The 21,810-nt window shown below is 30.0% G+C and overlaps 1 protein-coding gene across 1 annotated transcript in view; it reads right to left on the bottom strand.

The window, feature by feature from the left end:
• Nucleotides 1–21,810, bottom strand: part of LOC142332751 (neuroligin-4, Y-linked-like) — a 702,340-nt gene that overhangs the window by 509,294 nt on the left and 171,236 nt on the right. The window contains exon 2 of the mRNA XM_075379365.1: nucleotides 18,351–18,369. Within this exon, the coding sequence (XP_075235480.1) occupies nucleotides 18,351–18,369 (19 nt within the window). The remainder of the gene's footprint in view (nucleotides 1–18,350; nucleotides 18,370–21,810) is intronic.

Raw genomic sequence — 21,810 nt, 5'->3', positions numbered from 1 at the left:
AAAATAAACAAGAACAAAACAAAAAGTAATAAAATAATGTAGGTGGACCACTGAATATAAAAATACGAATATAAAAGAATATGAAGCTGATTATTATGAATCTCAATCGTACAATAGAGACTTTCATACTGACATGACGAAAAACGTTAACTTTATTTTACCGTTTGACGATCATTTGTTACATTTATATTTTTATAAAATTCAATTTAATATACCTAATGATATTTGATTTAAATAATTATAATGTATAACGCATCATTGTTCCTGAGGATGGATCGATAATCCGAAAGCGCTCGAACATTACTATTAAAGATTGTTGGTAAGTGGAAACTATTACATAAATAATTAGTTTTTTGTTTTAAAATAAACAGCCCCATTTTGCTCTCATTTTTTTGTAGGAATTCTGTTGCTCAATATTCCCGGGATAAATTCTGTTATTATTTAAAAATAAGATAGCGTTTCAGCTTATAATACAAAAAAGAAATGTAAAAATATTATCGGTTAATTCTATAATCTTTGTCATATAAATCGATGAAATGAGCTTATGGATGCTTCATCAATATCAGTTTAACTGTTTTCACTTTTTTATCGAGTTGTTTAAATAGCTATAAAATTAATACTAAGAAATAAATAAAGAGAATTGTTAAAGATAATTTTTTTTTAATCTCCAGGCGTCCTTAAAACGTAAACCTTATCCTCTTTTTTATGGAGTAATCTACGTTTACAATAACAGTAGAATTAGTTTTGTAAAAAACGGTTTCTAAACGAATGGAAACTAGAGTTATTATATTAAAAATTTGTATTGTATTTTTTTTTTAATACATCTATAAAACCAAAACCTGCTATTTTATAATATATTTTTATGTTTTGGGTCAATTCGGACGATAAATAAAACATGTACGGATGGATCTCTTTGTGGGGTGCTCTGTTTATATGTTCATATGTATTATTTAAATTTTGTAGTGTAAATCCTATTGTTAATTACATAGTACATTATAATCTCAATAGAGTGTGTTGTAAAATATTATTTGAAATGTTAGATTATTTAGTATTATAATCATATTATATAATCTCTGTTTGTTATATATTCAATACATTCGTACATGTATTGTAATCTCTGTGATAATTTAAGCTGAAATTTTCAGCAGACTCGTATAATGTGTATTTTCAGTTATATTTATGTGTTGGTACTAGTAAGATTTATAGCTGCTGAATCAATTTTACTGAGATATAACAATATAAGCAGATCGTACTTTATTTATTTAATCATTCATAATCTTACGCTTTTACACCCTTGTGGTTTTTTTATAAATTAATGAAAAGTTGAAGTAATTGCATTGATAAAATCTCACTGTAATTTAAATGTTGTTCCAAAATAAATCGAATATTTTCGAATTTAAATTTATTTGGTAGGACATCACTTATATTAACTATATATGTTACACGATGTCTATGCACATCGTATATATATATATATATATATATATATATACACATGATGTCTACATATACGTATATGTATATACACGAAGTAATGAGACTAGGTTTTTTTTTGGCAACACTGTAAAGTTACTAGTAAACATATGGTTATATGAACGGCTGATTTATATTTAATATTAACACTTTTAGTATTATGTTGTCACATGAGACGTAAACGAACTTTTCGTAAAACGAGTTTTTTGCTGTGCGATACAAAAATGAGCGATACTAATTATGAGCAACTTCTTGCAATCATGTTTTATGTAAAGTCGTTGAGAATGCTAGTGAAACCTTTGCAAAATTGAAAAGGGCGTATGGAGATGACGCTCTATCATGATCTCAAGTTTCTAGTTGGTTTAAAGCATTTTCAAATGGCCGGGAATCAGTTGCGGACGATCCACGCTCTGGAACGTTAAAAAGGGACGGCAATGATGAGCGAATCAGACACATGGTACGGTACGACCCGCGGTCATACCTTACCAAATCAGAACTGTCAGAATTATTGCACAACAATTGAATTTGAACCATACCCCAGTCTATCAAATTTTGACAAACGAATTGGACTTGAAAAAAGTTTGTGCAAATTTGGTCCCAAAAAACTGCACTATTTAACAGAAAACAACATGGTGGAGTATGCCGCGATCTTCTAGGGCGAATTGATTTTCTGAAAAATGTTATTACTGGTGATGAATCTTGGATATTTTAGTACGACACAGAAACAAAACTGCCAGCGTAAGGAGCGGCACACTTCAAACTCACCATTTCCCCAAAAAAGCAAAAATGAGCAAATAAAAAATCAAAACCATGCTTATTTGTTTTTTCGATAGTAATGGCATTGTCCATAACGAGTTTTTGCCAAGACAGACTGTAAAACAATATGTTTACCGAGAAATTCTTGAAAGACTGCGGAAAAGACTTTTCTACATGAGACTAACCATAAAAAACAACTGGATGCTGCATCATAACAATGCACCTTGCCACATCGCACTCTCAATTACTGAGTTTTTGGCAAAGTAAAACCTTCCTCTAGTTCCTGAACCATGTTATTCATCTCACTTGAGTCCCTGCAACGTTTTCTTGTTTCCGATTTTCAAAGAACATCATTTGGGAACACTGGAAAAAATAAAAAAAATGTAACCGACCATGTGAAGAATATTCTGGTTTCTGAATTCCAACACTGCTATGAAGAGTGGAAAAACCATTTGAAGCGTTACGTGGCTTCCCAAGGAAACTATTTCGAAGGTGATATAATCCATGTATAATTAGATTGTAAATAAAATTTTTTTCTGAACCAGTCTCATTACTTTATTTACAGACCTCGTATATATTCCTCCTATGAAGAAACGTAAATACTTTTAAAATCGTTTAAGTAAAGAAAAAATCACGTAATTATTCGTCCAAATTCGTCGTTGTCGAAAAAGTGCTAAGGAAAATTTTCGTTAGCAAGTAGAAGGATGCTATATTAAATATATTCAAATGATAAACTAAATTGTTTGTTTTACGTTAATTAAAATTAGAATTAGCATAAATTAAAAGTTTCTTAACTATCTTTGGCAATGTAAAATAAAACTGTGATATAACTAAATAAAAACGCATTTTTTCATTGTTTGGCGGAAAATACTAGTATGTATATTTTAAATTGCTAATAAACAAAATTTCTAGAGATTTATTTCGTAAAAAATTTACATATTTGTTAACAAATTAAGCGGTACTTACGTATTAATGCCACCGCAGCTACAGCTTTATTTAAAAACAGTAACAGTTTATTTAAACAGTAGTCGATCGGATTTCGGTGGAAAATGGCCCGGTATAGAGTTTAACATACATTCAAAACAGTCTCTTTATTAATTTTAATAAATTGTTATTTATATTTATAAATATAATTTAACCAAACTTAACCTACGCTCGCTTCACTCGCTAACCTTGACTAATTAACTGGAGTGTTTTGATTATTTAAATAATAAATAATTGCAATAATTACTGAATTTATTAAATAAATACTCAAAAAATTACGGTGTTAATTAGTCAAGGTTAGCGAGCGAAGCTAGCATAGGTTAAGTTTGGTTAAATTATATTTATAAATATAAATAACCATTTATTAAAATTAATAAAGAGACTGCTCATTTTCCACCGAAATACGTTTGACTACTTTGTTTTTAAATAAAGCTGTAGCTGCGGTGGCGTTAATACGTAAGTACCAATTAAGCTTTCATTTAAAAAAAAAAGGATGAAAATTGTAATTTTTAAATCAAATTAAAAAAAAACTACAGATTTATTTAACCAAATTAAAAATTGTAATATTTTTACTATATAACACTAAATTACCTTCTTATTTATTTAAATAAAACCTAGTATAATTTTTAACGTAACACAAACAAATTGTCTTCAAGGTCAAATTTTTAAAATTTAGGTAAATGATTCTGGAATTATTTTTTTATTTATTAATATTAATATCCAAATTTTTTTATACAATTAAATTAATATCTACTATCTATTCCCTTGGACCATAGAATATGTGTTGAAATGATTGTGAAGGAGAAATATCCAACAAGTTATCTAAATTTTTTGTAATGAGGGGTATTTTTTTTTTGTTCGTTTTATACGTATAATTAAGTAACTTCCATATATTCAAAAGTCCTACTTTATTTTTACTGACAAATGTACGGTATTACTTTCGGTCGCACGGTTGAATTCGGGAGTGAAATTGAATTTCCTTTACGTTTAAGGAATGAGAATACGAAAGTACTATCCACTTAAAAATTTAAAATAAAATTTCCTTATATGTGTGTGTGTGTGTGTGTGCGTGTCTGTGTACAAAATTTGTAGTTCAAAATCTCCAAAACTTCTAATCAATTTCATTGAAATTTTGACATGTTGTAGTACTGTATATAAAGTTGTGCTTGTTAAAAACTTTATGAAGATTGGTTTAGTCGGTTTTTAGTTACGGTCAATTTAAGGTCAACATCGGACGACATAACCTCAAATTGAGGTTATTGACTTTGTATTTATGGATTTTTCATCCGCGCTAATGCAGTGAGTCACAGTGGTGAGTTAAACTCGATGTTTGTGTGTCGACTATTCTCTATTTTTAATCATTTAATTAAGTTACGGTTATAATAATTTAATTTTCTTATAAACAAAAACTATATTTTAATATTAAATTTAAAAAAATTTATACGTCTTTTAGTTTTCTCGTTTAATTTTTGTATAATTTTTTATGAAAAATTATATAAAATAAAATAATGAAAAATCGCGGTTCTTGTGTACAACTGCTTAAGAATCTTTTTATTTTCTTTGCGTTGAGTAAAAACACTGAAGGATTCTTGTTTTTTAATTAAATGATTTTGATTTATATAAATTTGTGATTATTTTATTGAATTTTTCTGTTTCAAAATTAGTTTTTTAATATTATTGAACAACATAATTATATTTTTATTGCTATTTACCTTAGTGAAATTTTAGAAATATTAGCGTTATGTTCTTTTAGATATTTACCAGAAGGTCATTTATTATTTACAATTAATAAAGGCCTTTATTTGTTGAAAATAGATTTTTTTATTTTAATTGGTTCAAAATGTATTTAAAATTACAGCAAAGAAATTAAAACCCTTTTTTGGTAGTTTTTTGAAATCTCAAACATTTGCACAGTTACAAATATATATATTTTTTTATTTTCAAGATTGAAAAAGCTTGACGCAACCTTTATAGAAAAAAACTTATATGGACCCCGCGTGGATTTCTTATACGCCTATTAGATTACATATACACTTTTCTTTAAAATGAAAAAGTACATAATATTTCATTAATAACTTTTGATACTTTTTCATATTTTTATTTTATTGTTGAATTATTAATTATCGTAATTATTTTTTTACTATCATAGTTTAATAATTATTAATAAATCAATTAATAAAAAATAAATACATTACAAAAAAATAAAGTTAAAAAAAAGGAGATGTAGTCGAACCGATGTGCCTTAGAAGATCCAAATATAATTAAAATTTCATTTGGCTATAACTCTAGAATCAATGAAAATAGTTACAACTTGATATATAATGTTGAAAAGCTCTCAATGATGGCTTACTACTGCAGTTAAGAAAAAGTCCTTTTTTGGATTTTGGGCTTTTTTGGACACTTTTGGTTCAGTCGATTGCAATCAAAAGGGGAGGTGCACAATTAGATGGTACAACAGTCTAAATCCAAAATTTCAACATCCTACGGCTAATCGTTTTTGAGTTATGCTAGATACATACGTACGTACAGATGTAACGCCGAAACTAAAAAAAATGAATTCAAGTGGTCAAAACGAATATTTCCGTTGAAATCTGAAAACTGAAATTTTTCGCGATCACTATACTTCCTTTAATGCGTACAAGGAAGTAATAATATTTTCATTTTATTTATTTATCCATTATTGGCTAATATATTCTATCTGAATTTAGTGAAAAATTTTATTGACGGATGAATATGAAATATCACATAATAACATGTACTTTAAAGTATTGGCTAAGGTAAATATTGTGTTTTTCGGACAATGTAATCATCCATCTATTAAATTTTTAATAATGAAAAGTAAAATTATGTAATAAATTTTATATTATTTTTAAACAAGAGAAACCCATTTAAGCGTAATATTATTTGTTAATTAATTTTTTTTGACCAAAGTAGAATAAAAATTTAGCGTTTTACTTTAAACATGTGTATGCTCGTATAAATGAATCGATATATCGTGAAGCTCAGATAATTTTATTCATTGTTGTCTATATTTATTAACTGCTTTAGGCTACTGCTAAAAATATTCATTTTATTTTTACGTTTTAATTTATTCATTTCATTTTATTTTAGTTTTAGTCAGTCGTAGTTCAGTTTTACGAGTGAGTTGTTCCATTCTCACTCGATGTCGGTGTTTTTGATTAATAACAAAGAATTCACATTGAAAGTTTGTACGTGTTTGAATTGTATTGATCATCTAGTCAAGATTGAATTTATGGGAAAAGTGACTTTTCCAGTTAAAAATATTTTACTGTAGTTGTAGAATACTGTATGTTTCAGGGGATAAAAATAAATTTAAAGAAAGTCATATTTAAAAAACAACAAAGCAATTGGAGAAAATTTCCTGACTGCAGAATTATAGAAGAACGCGTCAGAAAACGTACACAGAAATCTCCACAAAGAAATGGTAAAAATATGGCACAAAGAGGAATCTCCGGAAGAATGGAAAACCGCAATAATCCACTCTTTACATAAAAAAGATGATAAAACTAACCCTGACAACTATAGGGGAATTTCCTTACTAGATTGCACTTACAAAATTCTATCAAGAATAATTTACAACAGAATCAAAGACCAACTGGAACAAGAACTAGGGGAATACCAAGGGGGATTTAGACCATGGCTAGGCTGCCCAGAATAAAATCTAACTTTAAAATTAATTATAGGGTATCATAAACTAAGGAATAAACAACTGGTAGTGACTTTTATTGATTTCAAGAAAGCATATGATTGTGTGCATCGAGAATCCCTGCTAAAAATCCTGAGAAATTTAGGGCTTCACCCAAAACTAGTCAAATCATCGGACTAACACTAACGGATACCAAATCCAAGGTTAAATTCAGAGGAGAAATATCCGATCCATTCGACATCAAAACAGGACTGAGACAAGGAGATGGACTGTTACCGCTTTTATTCAACTGTGCCCTTGAACTTATAATACGGGAATGGAAAAAATTAAATAAAGACAACGTTAAAATAGGAAAAGGTATCTCAGTAAATTGCCTAGGCTTTGCGGACGATTTAGCCCTACTATCCCAAAATATAGAAGAGGCCAGATACCAACTGTCAACACTGGAAGAGATTGCAGGAAAAATCGGTCTAAAAATTTCATACGAAAAAACCAAAATTATGGTGAGAGACCATAATGCATTAGCATGCATAAGCAAAGTAAAAATAAATAATAATGACGTAGAACTAGTAGAAAACTTTAAATATTTGGGGGAAAACATCACGCACAACCTCCAAGAAAATCCAAACTGGAATGAAAGAATAAATAAACTCATTAAAGCCACAATAAAAACACAAAACATCTATAACAAAAAATGCACGCCCATAAACACAAAAATAAGACATTATAACTCAGTTATCCAACCAGAAATACTTTACGGAAGCGAAACCATATTTGGACCGTACCAGACAAGGTTTACCGACAAACTGGAAAAGATTGAAAGCCAGATTCTACGACGATGCATCGGGAATAAACATTAAAAGAGACGGGATTTGGAGAATTATTCCAAACGAAGAGATTTACAAAACTATCATCCCGATAACTAATAAATTTATAAAGAAGAGAATTTCCTTTCTAGGACATATTTTCAGAATGGAAAAGACCAGACTTATCAGACGGATAATCGAACTTGTCTGGAATAAGAAAAGCAGACCGAACTGGTTATACGAAGTAGAGAAAGACATGGAGGAATTAGACATAACCCGTGAAAACCTAAAAACGAAAACCGGAAACTATGAGAAATTAAAAAATAAAGAAACAAGATTCCTATCAAAACCCAAGAAAACAATAAGCCGGGTGTACTCTGAACAAGAAAGGGCAAGAAGATCTGAAACCCTTAGAAATTACTGGCAAAAAAGAATAGCTGAAAAACAAGAAATCAGCAAGAAAAGAAAGAACTTGCAAAAAAAAAAAGAACTAAAGTGATCCATTATGGTCTTAAAAGTAATAAAAAAAAAAAAAGTCATATTTGGTGTGTGATAGATATTGATTATTTCATTAGGGTAAACAGAAGGAGATGCGTTCTTTAGATGAGAAAAAGGGAATTAATTTTGGAAGAAACTGAAAAAGGTAGGTAAGCTTTGGTTTTGTTTGTATTAACAGGAGCTGAGAATATGGCTTTAAAATCACATAACTCTAGTAATATTGAACAAATATGGCGCACTTACTTGTTTATAAAATGTATAAAATAGAATTTTGTAGAAATTAATCATATTAGTTTTTTTTTTCTTTTTGAGGATTTTGGGATCACAGTGGTGGACCAGTTTAGTCAACTTTGGTTCGTCTATTCTTATTATTTCTTTTTTCTTGATTGCTTCTCAATACTTTTTCATTCTGTCAGATCTTGTTTTTCTGAGTTCTTCTGAACAAACCCTTGTTGTTGTTTTTTTTCTTTAATTTTAAATCTAGAGTTTGCTTCTTTAGTATTTTTATATTATCAGTTTTGTTTCGTAAATCTTTTATTGTGATTTCTGGTTCTTGCATATTTTTTTTAATAACGGTTATCCAGGTCGTTGTTTTGGTAGACATTTTCCATTATATGTCGACCAGTTTCTTGACGAGCCTGTTCGGTTCTGTTCTTATTATGTGTCCAAAGAAGGAGATTCTTTCCTTTCTATAGTAGTTTAGAGCTGGTTCTACGTCTTTATGTACCTTTTGGTTTGGTATGAGTCTCCATTTTCCCCCACCAGTTAAGTCGTCTTTTATTTATGCATGTTCTTAGAATTCTTCATTCCATTCTTTGCAAATCTGCTTAGTAGGAAATTTTGAATTTTTGTTTGAAGAGTGTTTCTCTTCCATATGATAATATAGGTCTGATTACAGTTTTTTAATGTCTGAGTTTGGTATTTATTGAGATGAATCTTTTATTATTTGTTGTTTGGTGGTATTTTGTGCATAATTGAGCTTTTGTGATCTTTCTTTCCAGTTTATTTTTTCTTTGAGGTCATGTGTGATATCCTAAATATTTAAACCGTTCAACTAGCTCGACTTTATGTCCGTTTATGAATACGTGGTTCAATACCAGGGATTTATGGTCATCATTCTAGTCTTTTCAAATTATATTCTTAGACCTATTTTTCCTGCTAGTTCTTCCAATGAAGTTACTTAGATTCTAGCTTCTACGATGTTATTGGCTAGAAACGCTAGGTCATCTGTAAATCCTAGACAGACTTTGATATGGTTTACTTGTTTCCTTGCTTCAATTTTTACGGGTGGTGGGTTTTTTTGTACCAATCTCTCGTTACATATTCTATGGCGCAGTTGAAGAGCAGTGGGGATAGTCAATCTCCTTGTTTTAAACCTGTTTTGATTAGGAATGGTTCTGATATTTCTTTTCTGAATTTTATTTTGGAGTATGTGTCAGTTAAGGTTAGTTCTATCATTTTTACTAGTATCGGGTGTAATCCTAGGTTTCTTAATATTTTCAGCATTGATGGTCTATGAATACTGTCGTAGGCTTTTTGAAAATCTATGAATGATGTTTCTAGTTGTTTTCGTTTCATTTTGTGTACATCCATTATTAATTTGAGAGTGATTATTGGCTTAGGACAGCTTCTCCACGGTCTAAATCCACCCTGATACTCTCCCAGTTAATTTTGGAGTTGATCTTTTATTTTATTGAGTATTATTCTTGAGAGTATTCTATATATACAATCTAATAGTGAAATCCCTCTGTAGTTTTCGAGGTTTTCTGTAGTTTTCTCCCCATTCTTGTGTAGTGGGTGTACGAGTACAGTAGTTTAGGGTTTAGGAAATTTTTCTTCTTTCCAGATTTTTTTGGAGTATTTTTAGAAGAGATTGTTTAGTCTCCTTGGAGGAGTATTTTCAAAGTTCTACTACTTTCTGGTCTTCTTCGCTTACTTTGTGATTTTTAATTTCTTTTGATGCTTGGTTTAGTTCTTTTAGTGTAGGTGGGTTTATATGGTTTTGGTTTGATTTGATAAGCGTTTGTGTCAATTTGGAAGAGTTTTGAGGATTCTTCACAATTTAGTCGTTTTTTCAATGATTTAGCTAATATTTCTGCGTTTTGTTTATTATTGTGTGAGGGTTTACCATCTTCATCTTTTAGGATTAGAGTTGGTGCTTCATATTTTTTTTATTTGTGTTTTAAATATTGTATAGTATTCTCTGTTTAATTTGATCATTTTCAGCTTCTGTTTGTTTTAGTCGGTCTTTTTGGAGTTGTATTTTGGTGTATCTTATTGTTTTGTGGGTTTCTTTTCTTTGTTTTGTTACATGCAAGTGAGACTCCTATGAGTCTTAGTTTATTTATTTAATAGTTAAAGCATTATTAGTGAAACAAGAAATTCTATACATTTAAGCAGTTTATTTCAAAAAAAAGGAAGAATGCGTCTCAAGATTCTAAAATTTTGTGATTTTTATGAGCAAGATGAAATATCAGTCTGTGTGGCACAGAGATGGTTCAGACGTTTACATTTTGGAAATTTTGATGACAATAAGGTATTTGTTTCTGGTCGGTCAATGACTGAAAAATTCGATTAAATCGTAAATAAAATTGAGCAAGACAAGTATACTACTAGTTGTGATATCAGTAAGGAACTACACATTGACAAAAAAACATTATAAACCGTTTTCATGATACACGATTCGATGTTTAGGTTCCATATGATTTAACAATAAAACATTTAGTTGATCGAACGAATTTCAGTTTACAAATATCTGCTAATACGTAAGGAAATCAAATCACTTTTGAAATTGCTCATTAATTTCGACGAAAATATCGTGGTCGAAGCAAGGTAAAGTTTGCTCCAAAAATCGTGGCAAAGCCAAGAAAAGTGATGCAGTGTACGTGGTGGTATTGGAAAGGAATAGTTTATTATGAGCTACTGCCCCCCTGTCAAACGATTGACTCTAACCTATACTGTCAACAAAATGGAAAGGGTTACATCAAATAGTCGTGATAAAGCGACCGGAATTAATCATCGCCTTTCATCTCGATGTCACCAAATCCCACACATTATTGGTGATCCGTAGAGAATTAGCAGAGCTTGTCTGCTAATTCTCTAAAAGAGAGAAAGTTATCATTTTTCACCATCTATATGCATCGTCTGACCACTGTTTATTTATTCTCTACAAAAATCAAAGTATAAAGTTGACTTCAAAAACGGAGTGTGAAAATCACTTATTACATTTAATCGTCCAGAAAAAAAAAATTCTACAATGACGGGATTTATCTTAAAAATGATTTTTACGATTATACATTTATGATTTTATCTCAAAATAGAAAGAAATTGGTCAATCAAAAGGTTTAAGATGATGAGTTCAAAAAACTCGTTTAGTCACAGGATATTTAGATCTACATGATTTGGAGGAGTTATGTAGGCTGTTCACAGGGCAGAAAATTATATCGAGATTTAAATAAGCATTTTGCTCGTAATCATCTTTAAATTGTTGATTTGTGTACTGTTATACAAACTGTTATACTGTTTTTTGAATATGTAAAGACATATTAAAAAGGTATGGCATTTAAATATATCAAAATGTATCTTTACGATTAATTAGTGTGGAGATAATATTTTTTCATGGTTTCTTAGGACGTGTTCTATAAATGAAGATATAGAAAAACGTTCATATAAACACGGATCCAAAAAGTCATAGTTTTCGAGTTATAGGTTGTGAAAAATTTCACTCGGATTTCTGCTTCAGGAGTATAATAAAAACCATATTGAAATTCTTTTAAGTAAAGTAGTAAATTTGGTAATTTCATATAGTTATTCTATAGAGAAACAGTATTTCAATGATTCTATAAGTACATGTACCCTTTTTTTTTCTGTTTAGCCTCCGGTAACTACCTTTCAGATAATACTTCAGAGGATGAATGAGGATGATGTGTATGAGTGTAAATGAAGTGTAGTCTTGTACAGTCTCAGGTTGGCCATTCCTGAGATGTGTGGTTAATTGAAACCCAACCACCAAAGAACACCGGTATCCGCAATCTAGTATTCAAATCAGTGTAAAAATATCTGACTTTACTAGGACTTGAACGCTAGAACTCTCGACTTCCAAATCATCAGCTGATTTGGGAAGACGCGTTCACCACTAGACCAACCCGGTGAGTTAAGTACATGTACCCTGGATTCTTAATTCCCGGGATTAGTAAGATATTGAGAATGACTTCAGATTTTATTAGACTTTCTATATAGAATTTTCTTGGCGTTTAAAGATGGTTAACCGTTTTATTTATATAAAGAATTTCTGCTTTGTTCCTTGGATTACGGTTCAGTAATCTAGAACCCGTATTATATTACAAACACTAACAATTTGTAAAGTGTACAAAGGATTCCTTTTATTCTCTTCGATTGAGATCCTCAGTGTCTTTCAGATTATAAATTATGTCACCAAAATTGGATACGTCTTTCACTTATGACTTTACAGAGTTTTCGGAATTTAAGTGTAGTTTATTTTTAATATTACATATATAAATGAATGTTTTTTTGTTTGTCCCGTATGCGTTCCTATGCCATTCATCTGTTTGCGATGAAACTTTAGTGAGTTGTTGTGCGCACGTCCGGGAAGGTTTCTAAATTAATTTGGACCCACTAGGTAGCGCTGGAGTCGAGATATTTCGAAAAACTGTATTTAAGGTCCGATTTAGGTCATATTCAGAATATTTTTACATGCATGGAAATAAATAGTTATGCAAAAAATGAATCCGCTAGATGGCTTTGGGATTTTGATATTTTGAAAAATTACATTTATGGTCCAATTTGGCTAATATTCAGAATATATATTGAAAAGAAATATTTTTGCAAAAAATAGACCTGCTAAATGGCGCTGGGGTTGAGGTATTTAGAAAAGTTTATTTGTGGACCGATTTGGCTCGTATGCAGAATATATATATATATATATATATATATATATATATATATATATATATATATATATTAGTTACGTAAAAAAAAAATTTTTGCAAAATCTATACTCTCTAGGTGGCGCCGGTGTCGAGATATTTACGAAACAAACCAATATATAAACAGACTTTCCTTATATATATATATATATATATAAAAAATTTATATATATGTGTGTGTGTGTCTGATATAGACTAAAAAACTACTAGAAACACTTGATTTGAGGGACTTTCTTAGAAAAAATTTGTTGATATCTTAAAAAAAAATTAAATATTGAAAAAATAAAGTATAATTTTTATAAAAGAAATGAAAAAAATCGCTTCTAATTTTGGGATCGGAGTATAATATAGATGACAAAACTATGTTACTTTTAACAACTCTGTAACTTTTTTCCTTTTTATTCTGTCTGTTAGAATTTACAATCGATACCTCATAAGAGACCATAAGTAAATTTGGGTCCACGTGAAGAGAGGTCCCCGACGAAACCCCCTCGTTAAAACATACGAAGGTTCAACATCTAATATATAGAAAACGTACTTGTAAAGGTGATCCAAGTAAAGTTCAAAAATTTAATCATTCGGATTTAAAACAGCACTATTGATTAAAATATATTTAAAATATTCATTCGGATGTTCAATATTAAAATAGCACTAGAAATAAATAACAGGAAGAAAAGAATAAAAATTAAAATAAATATCGTTAACTTCAACTATTAACGAAACGGTTCGATAACGGCAGTTTATCAAGGGGACCTTTTGGGGATTGTGGTGCATGGTGTTTTTGAAACACTGGGATTGTCTGCCATGGAAGGCGTCCGACCTCGATTCTCTGAATCTATTTCTCCGATGTCAACAAGACAGAAGATAATATTTTCCCTCATTAACTTTCTGCCGGTTGTTCTCATAGTGTCCCCATCTAAACACATAATCGGTCAGCGTTTCCGAGTTGTTATGCAAGGCCTAGAAAATGTCATCCCATCTTCGCCCACCACTAACAGCAAATCTATGTTTATTATTTACTAGCGTATAGATTAATCCGGCAGATCCATAAATAAAAAAATAAAAATGAACATATTACAAATTCAACAAACAATTAATTTCCTTACAAAATCCGTAGTATAAACTTATCAAAACTAGAGCACAAGTCTCCATTTCATAGAAAAAAATTAAACGCTCTATATAAAAATACACTCCGCTTCGAAATTAGTTATGTATTAAAATCAGTTAAGTGAGGAACCAAAAACAAATTTTTTAATTAAAAAAAAATTCTAAAAATATTCGTACATAGATTAAACTTAACAAATTTGCTTAGGTAAAGTTTCCTATAAATGTAACACCCTTCATCCTGACCTCATAGTGGAAGACACACTCCATGTGACGGTTTCGTTCGCCACGCTACCCTATCCATACCTAGCCTGTATGAGCTTTACCGGAGGTCATCTTCAGTACCTTGGCAGTGAACTCTCTCAGTTAAGCCTCCGGTGCGAATGCCACAAGCAAAATTACCATCGGTGTACTGCTAACTAACATAACATCCAAACAAACCACATCTAGACAAGTATCAAACAAGACTGAATGACTTTCGAAGAACAAAGAAACGGAACTCTACCTACCCGAAAGATAAAAGTCAGTTCAACATACAACGTATGTTGAACGCAACATAAATTAAAAACGCAACACATAAGAACTAACAAAACATAGCAATAATAATAAATAATGTAACATAAAACATAACTAACGAAAAACAATGAAATCTATAATCAAAAAGTAACAGTTTAACAAACCATAAAAGAAAAAAAAAAGAAAACCAAACATAAACATCAAACTCCTTTAGCGATCCTTTCTTTCACCAGATATGTAATAAAACTTTCTACAATCAACCATTCGGCCCGGCTATTCCAATTAACACGGAGATCAAGTGTGGACCCGATAATATCAAGTCGACAAATGGTCTCCGTGCGCATTAAGTCATACCTAGCACATTTATATATCACATGATAAGCATAGTACAACAATCCGCATTGCGGACACATACCTGAGTCCGCCAGGCCGAATTTCTGTAATCCGTACCGAAAAGCTGCCATTTCCTTAAAGTCGTCACATACTTGCTCGAGTGTACCCAAGAGGCGTCCCGCAAATCAACAACATTAGGGAGAAGATCGTATGTATTACGTCCACACACTGTCTCATCCCATCTGGCCTGCCACAGGGCGACACCATACTGTTCTATCTCCTTTATTTTCTCCGAAGTCAATTCACCTTCTTTTTTTTCTCTTGTTTAGCCTCCGGGAATTACCGTTCAGATATTACTTCAGAGGATGAATGAGGATGGTATGAGTGTACACTATCTAGTAATCAAATCCGTATAAAAATAACTAGTACTTGAACGCTGGAACTCTCGACTTCCAAATCAACTGATTTGGGAAGACGCGTTAACCACCAGACCAACCCGGTATGTTCGAATTCAATTCACATGATTTTTTACCAATATAACGCTGTTGCCTCTTAGACGGAATAAACACGTCTGCAAGACGGTTTCACGCCTGCGATCACCAAGATCGACTCCCGTGAAATTGTATTGTAATCACCCGTTACCGTTAGCAATATAAGACGTTGGACCAGTAAAAAAATATCCGGATTGCTTTTAAATTTTAGTCTTGTGTCCCCACATCTTGATATCTCTACGTACGAAGTATAGATTACAAAAATTTTTGAAAAATATTTAAACGAAATGAAATAGGAAAAGAACAAAAAACATGTTTCAATTTTAAGAGTTGAGGGTGATTTTTCGAATTTTTTGAGAGTTTTATATATATATATTGTTGGTAAAAAATTTGCTTTAATAGTTTTCCTTAAAATGCCTCTGAAGAAAATTGATTTTTTCATGATATTCTTCCAACCGCTTTACGAATTTTGAAAAAAAATTATATTCCCTAATAAATGAGACGAATTAAGAAAATCGGCTCGCTCAGTCGTAAGATATAAGGCCAAAAGCAGTGCGTTATATATATATTTTTTTTTTTGTTCAGATGAACTAGTTGGACCCCAAAATTTAAAAATTTGCAAAATAACCCGATACCCCATTTTTTACATGTTCACTACACTTTTCCCTTTAATATAAATATTTTAGCTGCATTCGCTGGGAAAGTAAAATTCAATGTAAACAGCCTACTATAATGTATTTAACCCCTAGTTAACTTACGGTAAGGAACTGACCTAAATTTTCTAAAGATGATACTTTTAGTAGGTGAATTGTAATAACTTCATGACATTACATGTGAAATGTAAAATAGGGAGATTAAATTCTCGTGTAATTTACCTTTTTTAGACCGTATTTTTGTTTATTTATTGTATTTATTTTTACTACTCAACTTCTGACACGAAAAAATTTACCACATTTCAATAAAAATAAGTCGGTTAGATAAAGCCTGTAATTCAATATTTGTGAAATACTTTGTAGTTAATGCGATATAAATCAATTCAGGTTTAAGGGATCAAAAGTTGTCACTCTGAGATATAACTTCGTTGGATATATGTCAAATAGAGATTAGATAGATCAGTTAGATATCATATGACATTTTCTGCTACGTTTATTTAACCGTGGAATAGATTTTGCATATCTCTACTGTACATTTACGTACTGGAATTATAGTTTATACCATCTTTTGATAGAATCTATCATTGCTGTGTTATAATGTGAAGTAAAAAAAAAACCATATATATATAAAATTTATTATCATACATTTTTTTCCTATTTTATACCTTTTATAATTTAGAACAGAGAAAAAAATTGCATTCGTATATATTTTTTTTATTTTAGACATTTTAATATTAAAAAAATCTGCATCAAAAATCCTTAATGCTTGGATAAATATTATTTTTTTTTTTAATTTAGATGTCAATGATGGCTAGCCAGAAATGAAATTTTTACGGATGGAATTAATTTCTGATGCCAATATACTACAGAAATTGAAATCTTTATCGTATAAAAATATTTTTACGATTTTAACGGAGAACATTTTGAATGAATGAAAAAAAAAGCTACCACTCCACCACGAAATTCAAAATAATCAAAATATAATGCTATAATGAATATTATTAAAAATAATACTTGTAAAGAAATTTAAAATAATTATTTTACGAAATGTAACCCATCGCCTGAAATTAAAAGAAAAAAATTTAAGTATTTGTAGATCCGTTTTTAAAATTGTAACAGACTGATAAATATTTAAATTTAATTTTTTTTTCTTCAAATAAAATGTTTATCATTTTTCTTATTAAACATATTATAATCAAATGCCATTATTTGGAAGTAAATTGGTAAAATTAGGTATAAAAAAATTCCTTACAATAAATAATAAAGATTTTGTGTGTACTCTAAACGCATACAGATTGTTCTATGAACAGATCATACACTGAATGAAGTAAACTTTTAAGATAGCAGAGTGGTAGTGTATCCGCCTTTCATCCGGAAGTCCCCGGTTCGAATCCCAGTTAGACAAGGCATTTTTCATGTTACAAAATTCCATTTTATCATTCTCACAGAAAATCGGGATTAATTCATCAGTCAATATATATATATATTATATATATATATATATATATATATATACATACTTAGTACCCATCTTGTAGTAAATGTAAAAAAAAATTTTTTAAATACCTGACAACACAGTCATGCGACTAAGGTCGCGTCCCGGAAAAGTCCTACAACTGTGGGTTGTTCCTGATACATGGCTTACACACACACAATTTAAAATATTTATCATTTTACTTAAATATAATATTTTTTCCTTTATTTAATTCAATGATTCTGACTAAACCGCGCGCGCATACCGTATTTAAGTCGCATGGGTGAGACGGTAATTTCTTTCTTTTTTCTGTTTAGCCTCCGGTAATTACCTTTCAGATAATACTTCATAGTATGATATGTATGAGTGTAAATGAAATGTAGTCTTGTACAGTCTCAGTTCGACCATTCCTGAGATGTGTGGTTAATTGAAACCCAACCATCAAAGAACAACGGTATCCACGATCTAGTATTTAAATCCGTGTAAAAATAAATGATTTTTCTGGATTTAAACGCTGGAACTCTCGATTTCCAAATCAGTTGAATTGGGAAGACGCGTTCACCGCTAGACCAACCCGGTGGATTATGCGGTACTAGCGGCGACGGTCAGCACTAACTAAACTAATGTAATTTCGCAACTTATATAGAACACGCTTGTACGGTCGCCAGCTGGTGTAGCCGCGAGACTTAACGCACCAGGAACAGAATGAACCAGGCGATCGAGTTCTAGAGCCAGCCAGATCCAGTTACCTTTTTACATTTTGAATATTATGCATTTATTTAATTCTACCGGTCACTGTGATGTAACAACATATCAATAGCATTTTTTGGAGTGTGATTGCCGTTTTGAAAAAATTGCTTTTTTTTAAAAAATATTGTTAATTTTTGATAAACATTCCTAAGAGAAATCTGATCTAATTAGACGAAATATCGAGATATTTTGGGTGACGTTCATTTACAGCCTCACTCCTTTGACCTTTTTGAAAATGTAATGGCATCAGTGCCTCATACATAAAAGTAATCTGACCAATTTTAATCAAAATCGGTCCAGTTGTTCTGAAAATATAAGGTGGTTTAGAGTGCGACACCGAACTTACACGTTCTACTTCGTTCATACGAATATTAATATCCGGAAAATTTCAATTTGGTTTTTTGGGTTTCTTAGGTGGTCAGAACGTAAAGATCCGGTGAAAGCCGCATATGCCCAAATTGGACCACAGTTCTGGAGATATAAGGTGTTTCAGAGGCAAACACCGAACATAGACACGTATCATATGAACATTAACATCCGAAAAATTGCTATCCGGTTTTTGGGCTTTTTATGTTCCTTAGGTATCAAAACGTCAAGATCCGGTGAAAACAGCATATATCCAAATTGGAGCGATCATAATACTTTCCCTTTTTAAACTATAGCGCTATCTAGATGGGCTAGTATTGTAAAAATATAATTAATAAAAAATACTTTAGAAAATTACTTCATATCCACAGAGAATATTTATACTGTTAAAATTTATTAATTTCGGTTACCGATTTCTTTTAACTTTGTTCAGATGTTTTGTAAAGCTTTTTCAGATCGAATTTAAAAAAATAAATAAATGAAAAAGCATGTTTCGTTTAAAAATATTTTTATAAACAAAATTTAAAAAAAATAAATAAAAAAAAATTAAATTTTTATTATTTCGATAAAATATGTAAAATATTTTAAACTTTGAAATGTAAACTTTTTCAATTAAAAAAATTGTTGGTTAAAATTACTGAGATTAAGAGACAGATAATTTTCTAATTCTGAGTAAGAAGTAATCTTCATAAAAGCGTTTAACGAAAATAATAAAAAAAAGAGTATTTCTAAAAACGATTAATTTAAAAGGATTTTAAAAAAAAATTAATAATCTTGGTAAAGATGGATTTGCTGCATATACAATATCACACTTTGGTTATAGAGAGAGGAACATTACTTTATTAGACTAAATAGATACAGTCTTATAACGATGCAACTAGAACGAACACCTCTATTGGAAAAGAGAATATTTTTATGTTTTTGTAAAGGTTTTATATATTGAAATTTTTATTGACAACACAACGTAAACAAGCGTCGTAATATCCCTAGAGATAATACTATATTAAATTTATCGCGTTGAGTATAAAAAGTTGATTTTTATTACATTTCAATGGTAAATATTCAAAGTGTATGAATTATAATACATATGTTTCACACAATGAAATGTTTGTATGTTATCTTCAATCACTTAATTATGAATCAATTTTATACAATTTTTTATGTATTACATGATAAAAAATGTACTGTATATTAAAAACGCAGTTGCTAGAAATAAAAAAACAACACGGTAATTAAATTATTTATCTCTCTAAAAAGAGACGACGGTTGTGCTTCATTTGTAAGACGCCATCAATCTAAACACCCATAAATGTGGTACTGATGGGTGGGGAATTACCCCCAAGGTGTGCATAAAATATATTGAAGATGAAAAAGATTAAAAAAACCTTATTAAAAATTCAAATTTTTATCACTATATATCATTGGTGTTTCTAATCGTCACCGACGCGCCACCGTCGCCAACCTTATACAATAAATATATATATATACATATACTAGCGGACCCAACAGACGTTGTCCTGACGCGGCATTATTCTGTAATAAATGCACACACATAAATACAAGTAACTTAATTAAGTTAAAATTAACAGGAATGTGTTCTAAATTTGATTAAAATGACTATTAGCATGATATTATCAGTTTGTGATTGTTGTATTATTCTAATGGGTTTATTAATTATGTGTAGTATGGTTTCACTAAATATTGAGATGTTCGATGAAAATTGAATTAAAAAATCGAAACGTCGTAAAATTAGTAATTAGTATAATTAATAAATTTTCATCCACATTACTACTAATTTTCACTTAACATCATTCTAAAAAAGTACCTCCTACATATTTTTTTTATTTTTATTTAATAATTTTGATGTTTCGTAACCATGCAACAGCTTAATTAATCAATTAATAAAAAAAATTAAAGCACTGTAAAAAAGCAAAATAGTTATAATTTTAGTAGAAATTTTTATCATTTTTCTCATTCTTTATTTTAACATCTATTTTACCAAATTTTAGATAATTGTAAATTAAAAATAATTTTAGAAAACCTTTTATAAAATTAATCAGCTAAAACATTATAAATTCAATTTTTTAAATATACTTTAAACTATATTATAAGTAACTTATATTTTAATTTTATAAATGTTATAATTTATTTTACAAACTTAAATTTTTATTTTCAAAGAGCCGTTCAATACTTCATAAGTTGCATAGAATCAAATGAGAACTGATAATTTAAATTTGTAGGTTGATTGTTATTGAATGCACGTGTATACATCATTAAAATTCATGAAAAATCATGTAATATACTCACTTCAATACTGCACCTTACAAATTTGCACAATGTACATTTTTTAATTAAACTTTAAAACGTTATTTCATTAAATAATAATATTCTCAATAAGCGCGCAATTCTAGCAGACTCGGAAATGCTTCGCTATTGTTAGATCTGAGTATACATACAGATTAAATGACAACAATTGAAAGTTTCGTAAAACCTTAAAAAACTGAACATTAGCAATTTAACAAAATTTAACCTTTCACTTTATAAAAGTCAGAATGTAAATAAATCCAAACGGCAAAACAACAGCACTACCTATCGGATTTTATTCACACCACTCTCTAATCACAGTATTCGGGTGCAAAATCATTACAATTCATACTTAACATTAAGAAACTTACAAAACATTACGGAACCTTATAAAATTTCACCTTTAACTTTATAAAATTCAGAATGTAAATAAATCCAATTGTCAGAACAGCACTACCTATCGGATTTAATTCAAACTATTCTCTAAACACAGTAGTCCGTTAAAAATACGAATTTTAATGTAAGAACAACACTAAGCTACGATGCAAGTAACTGATATGCGAAAAAGCAACAAAATAAAAAAAAAATGCTAGAACCTGATCGCAGCACCAACCAACAAGTTTGATTGATAAACCAAAAATTAAAAAAAAAAACTTCTAAAACGTGATCGCAGCTCTGCCTACCGGATC

Source organism: Lycorma delicatula, chromosome 12 (genome assembly GCF_047948215.1).
Source record: "Lycorma delicatula isolate Av1 chromosome 12, ASM4794821v1, whole genome shotgun sequence".
Taxonomy (NCBI): Eukaryota; Metazoa; Arthropoda; class Insecta; order Hemiptera; family Fulgoridae; genus Lycorma; species Lycorma delicatula.
This window is presented reverse-complemented; position numbering and strand designations above follow the sequence as displayed.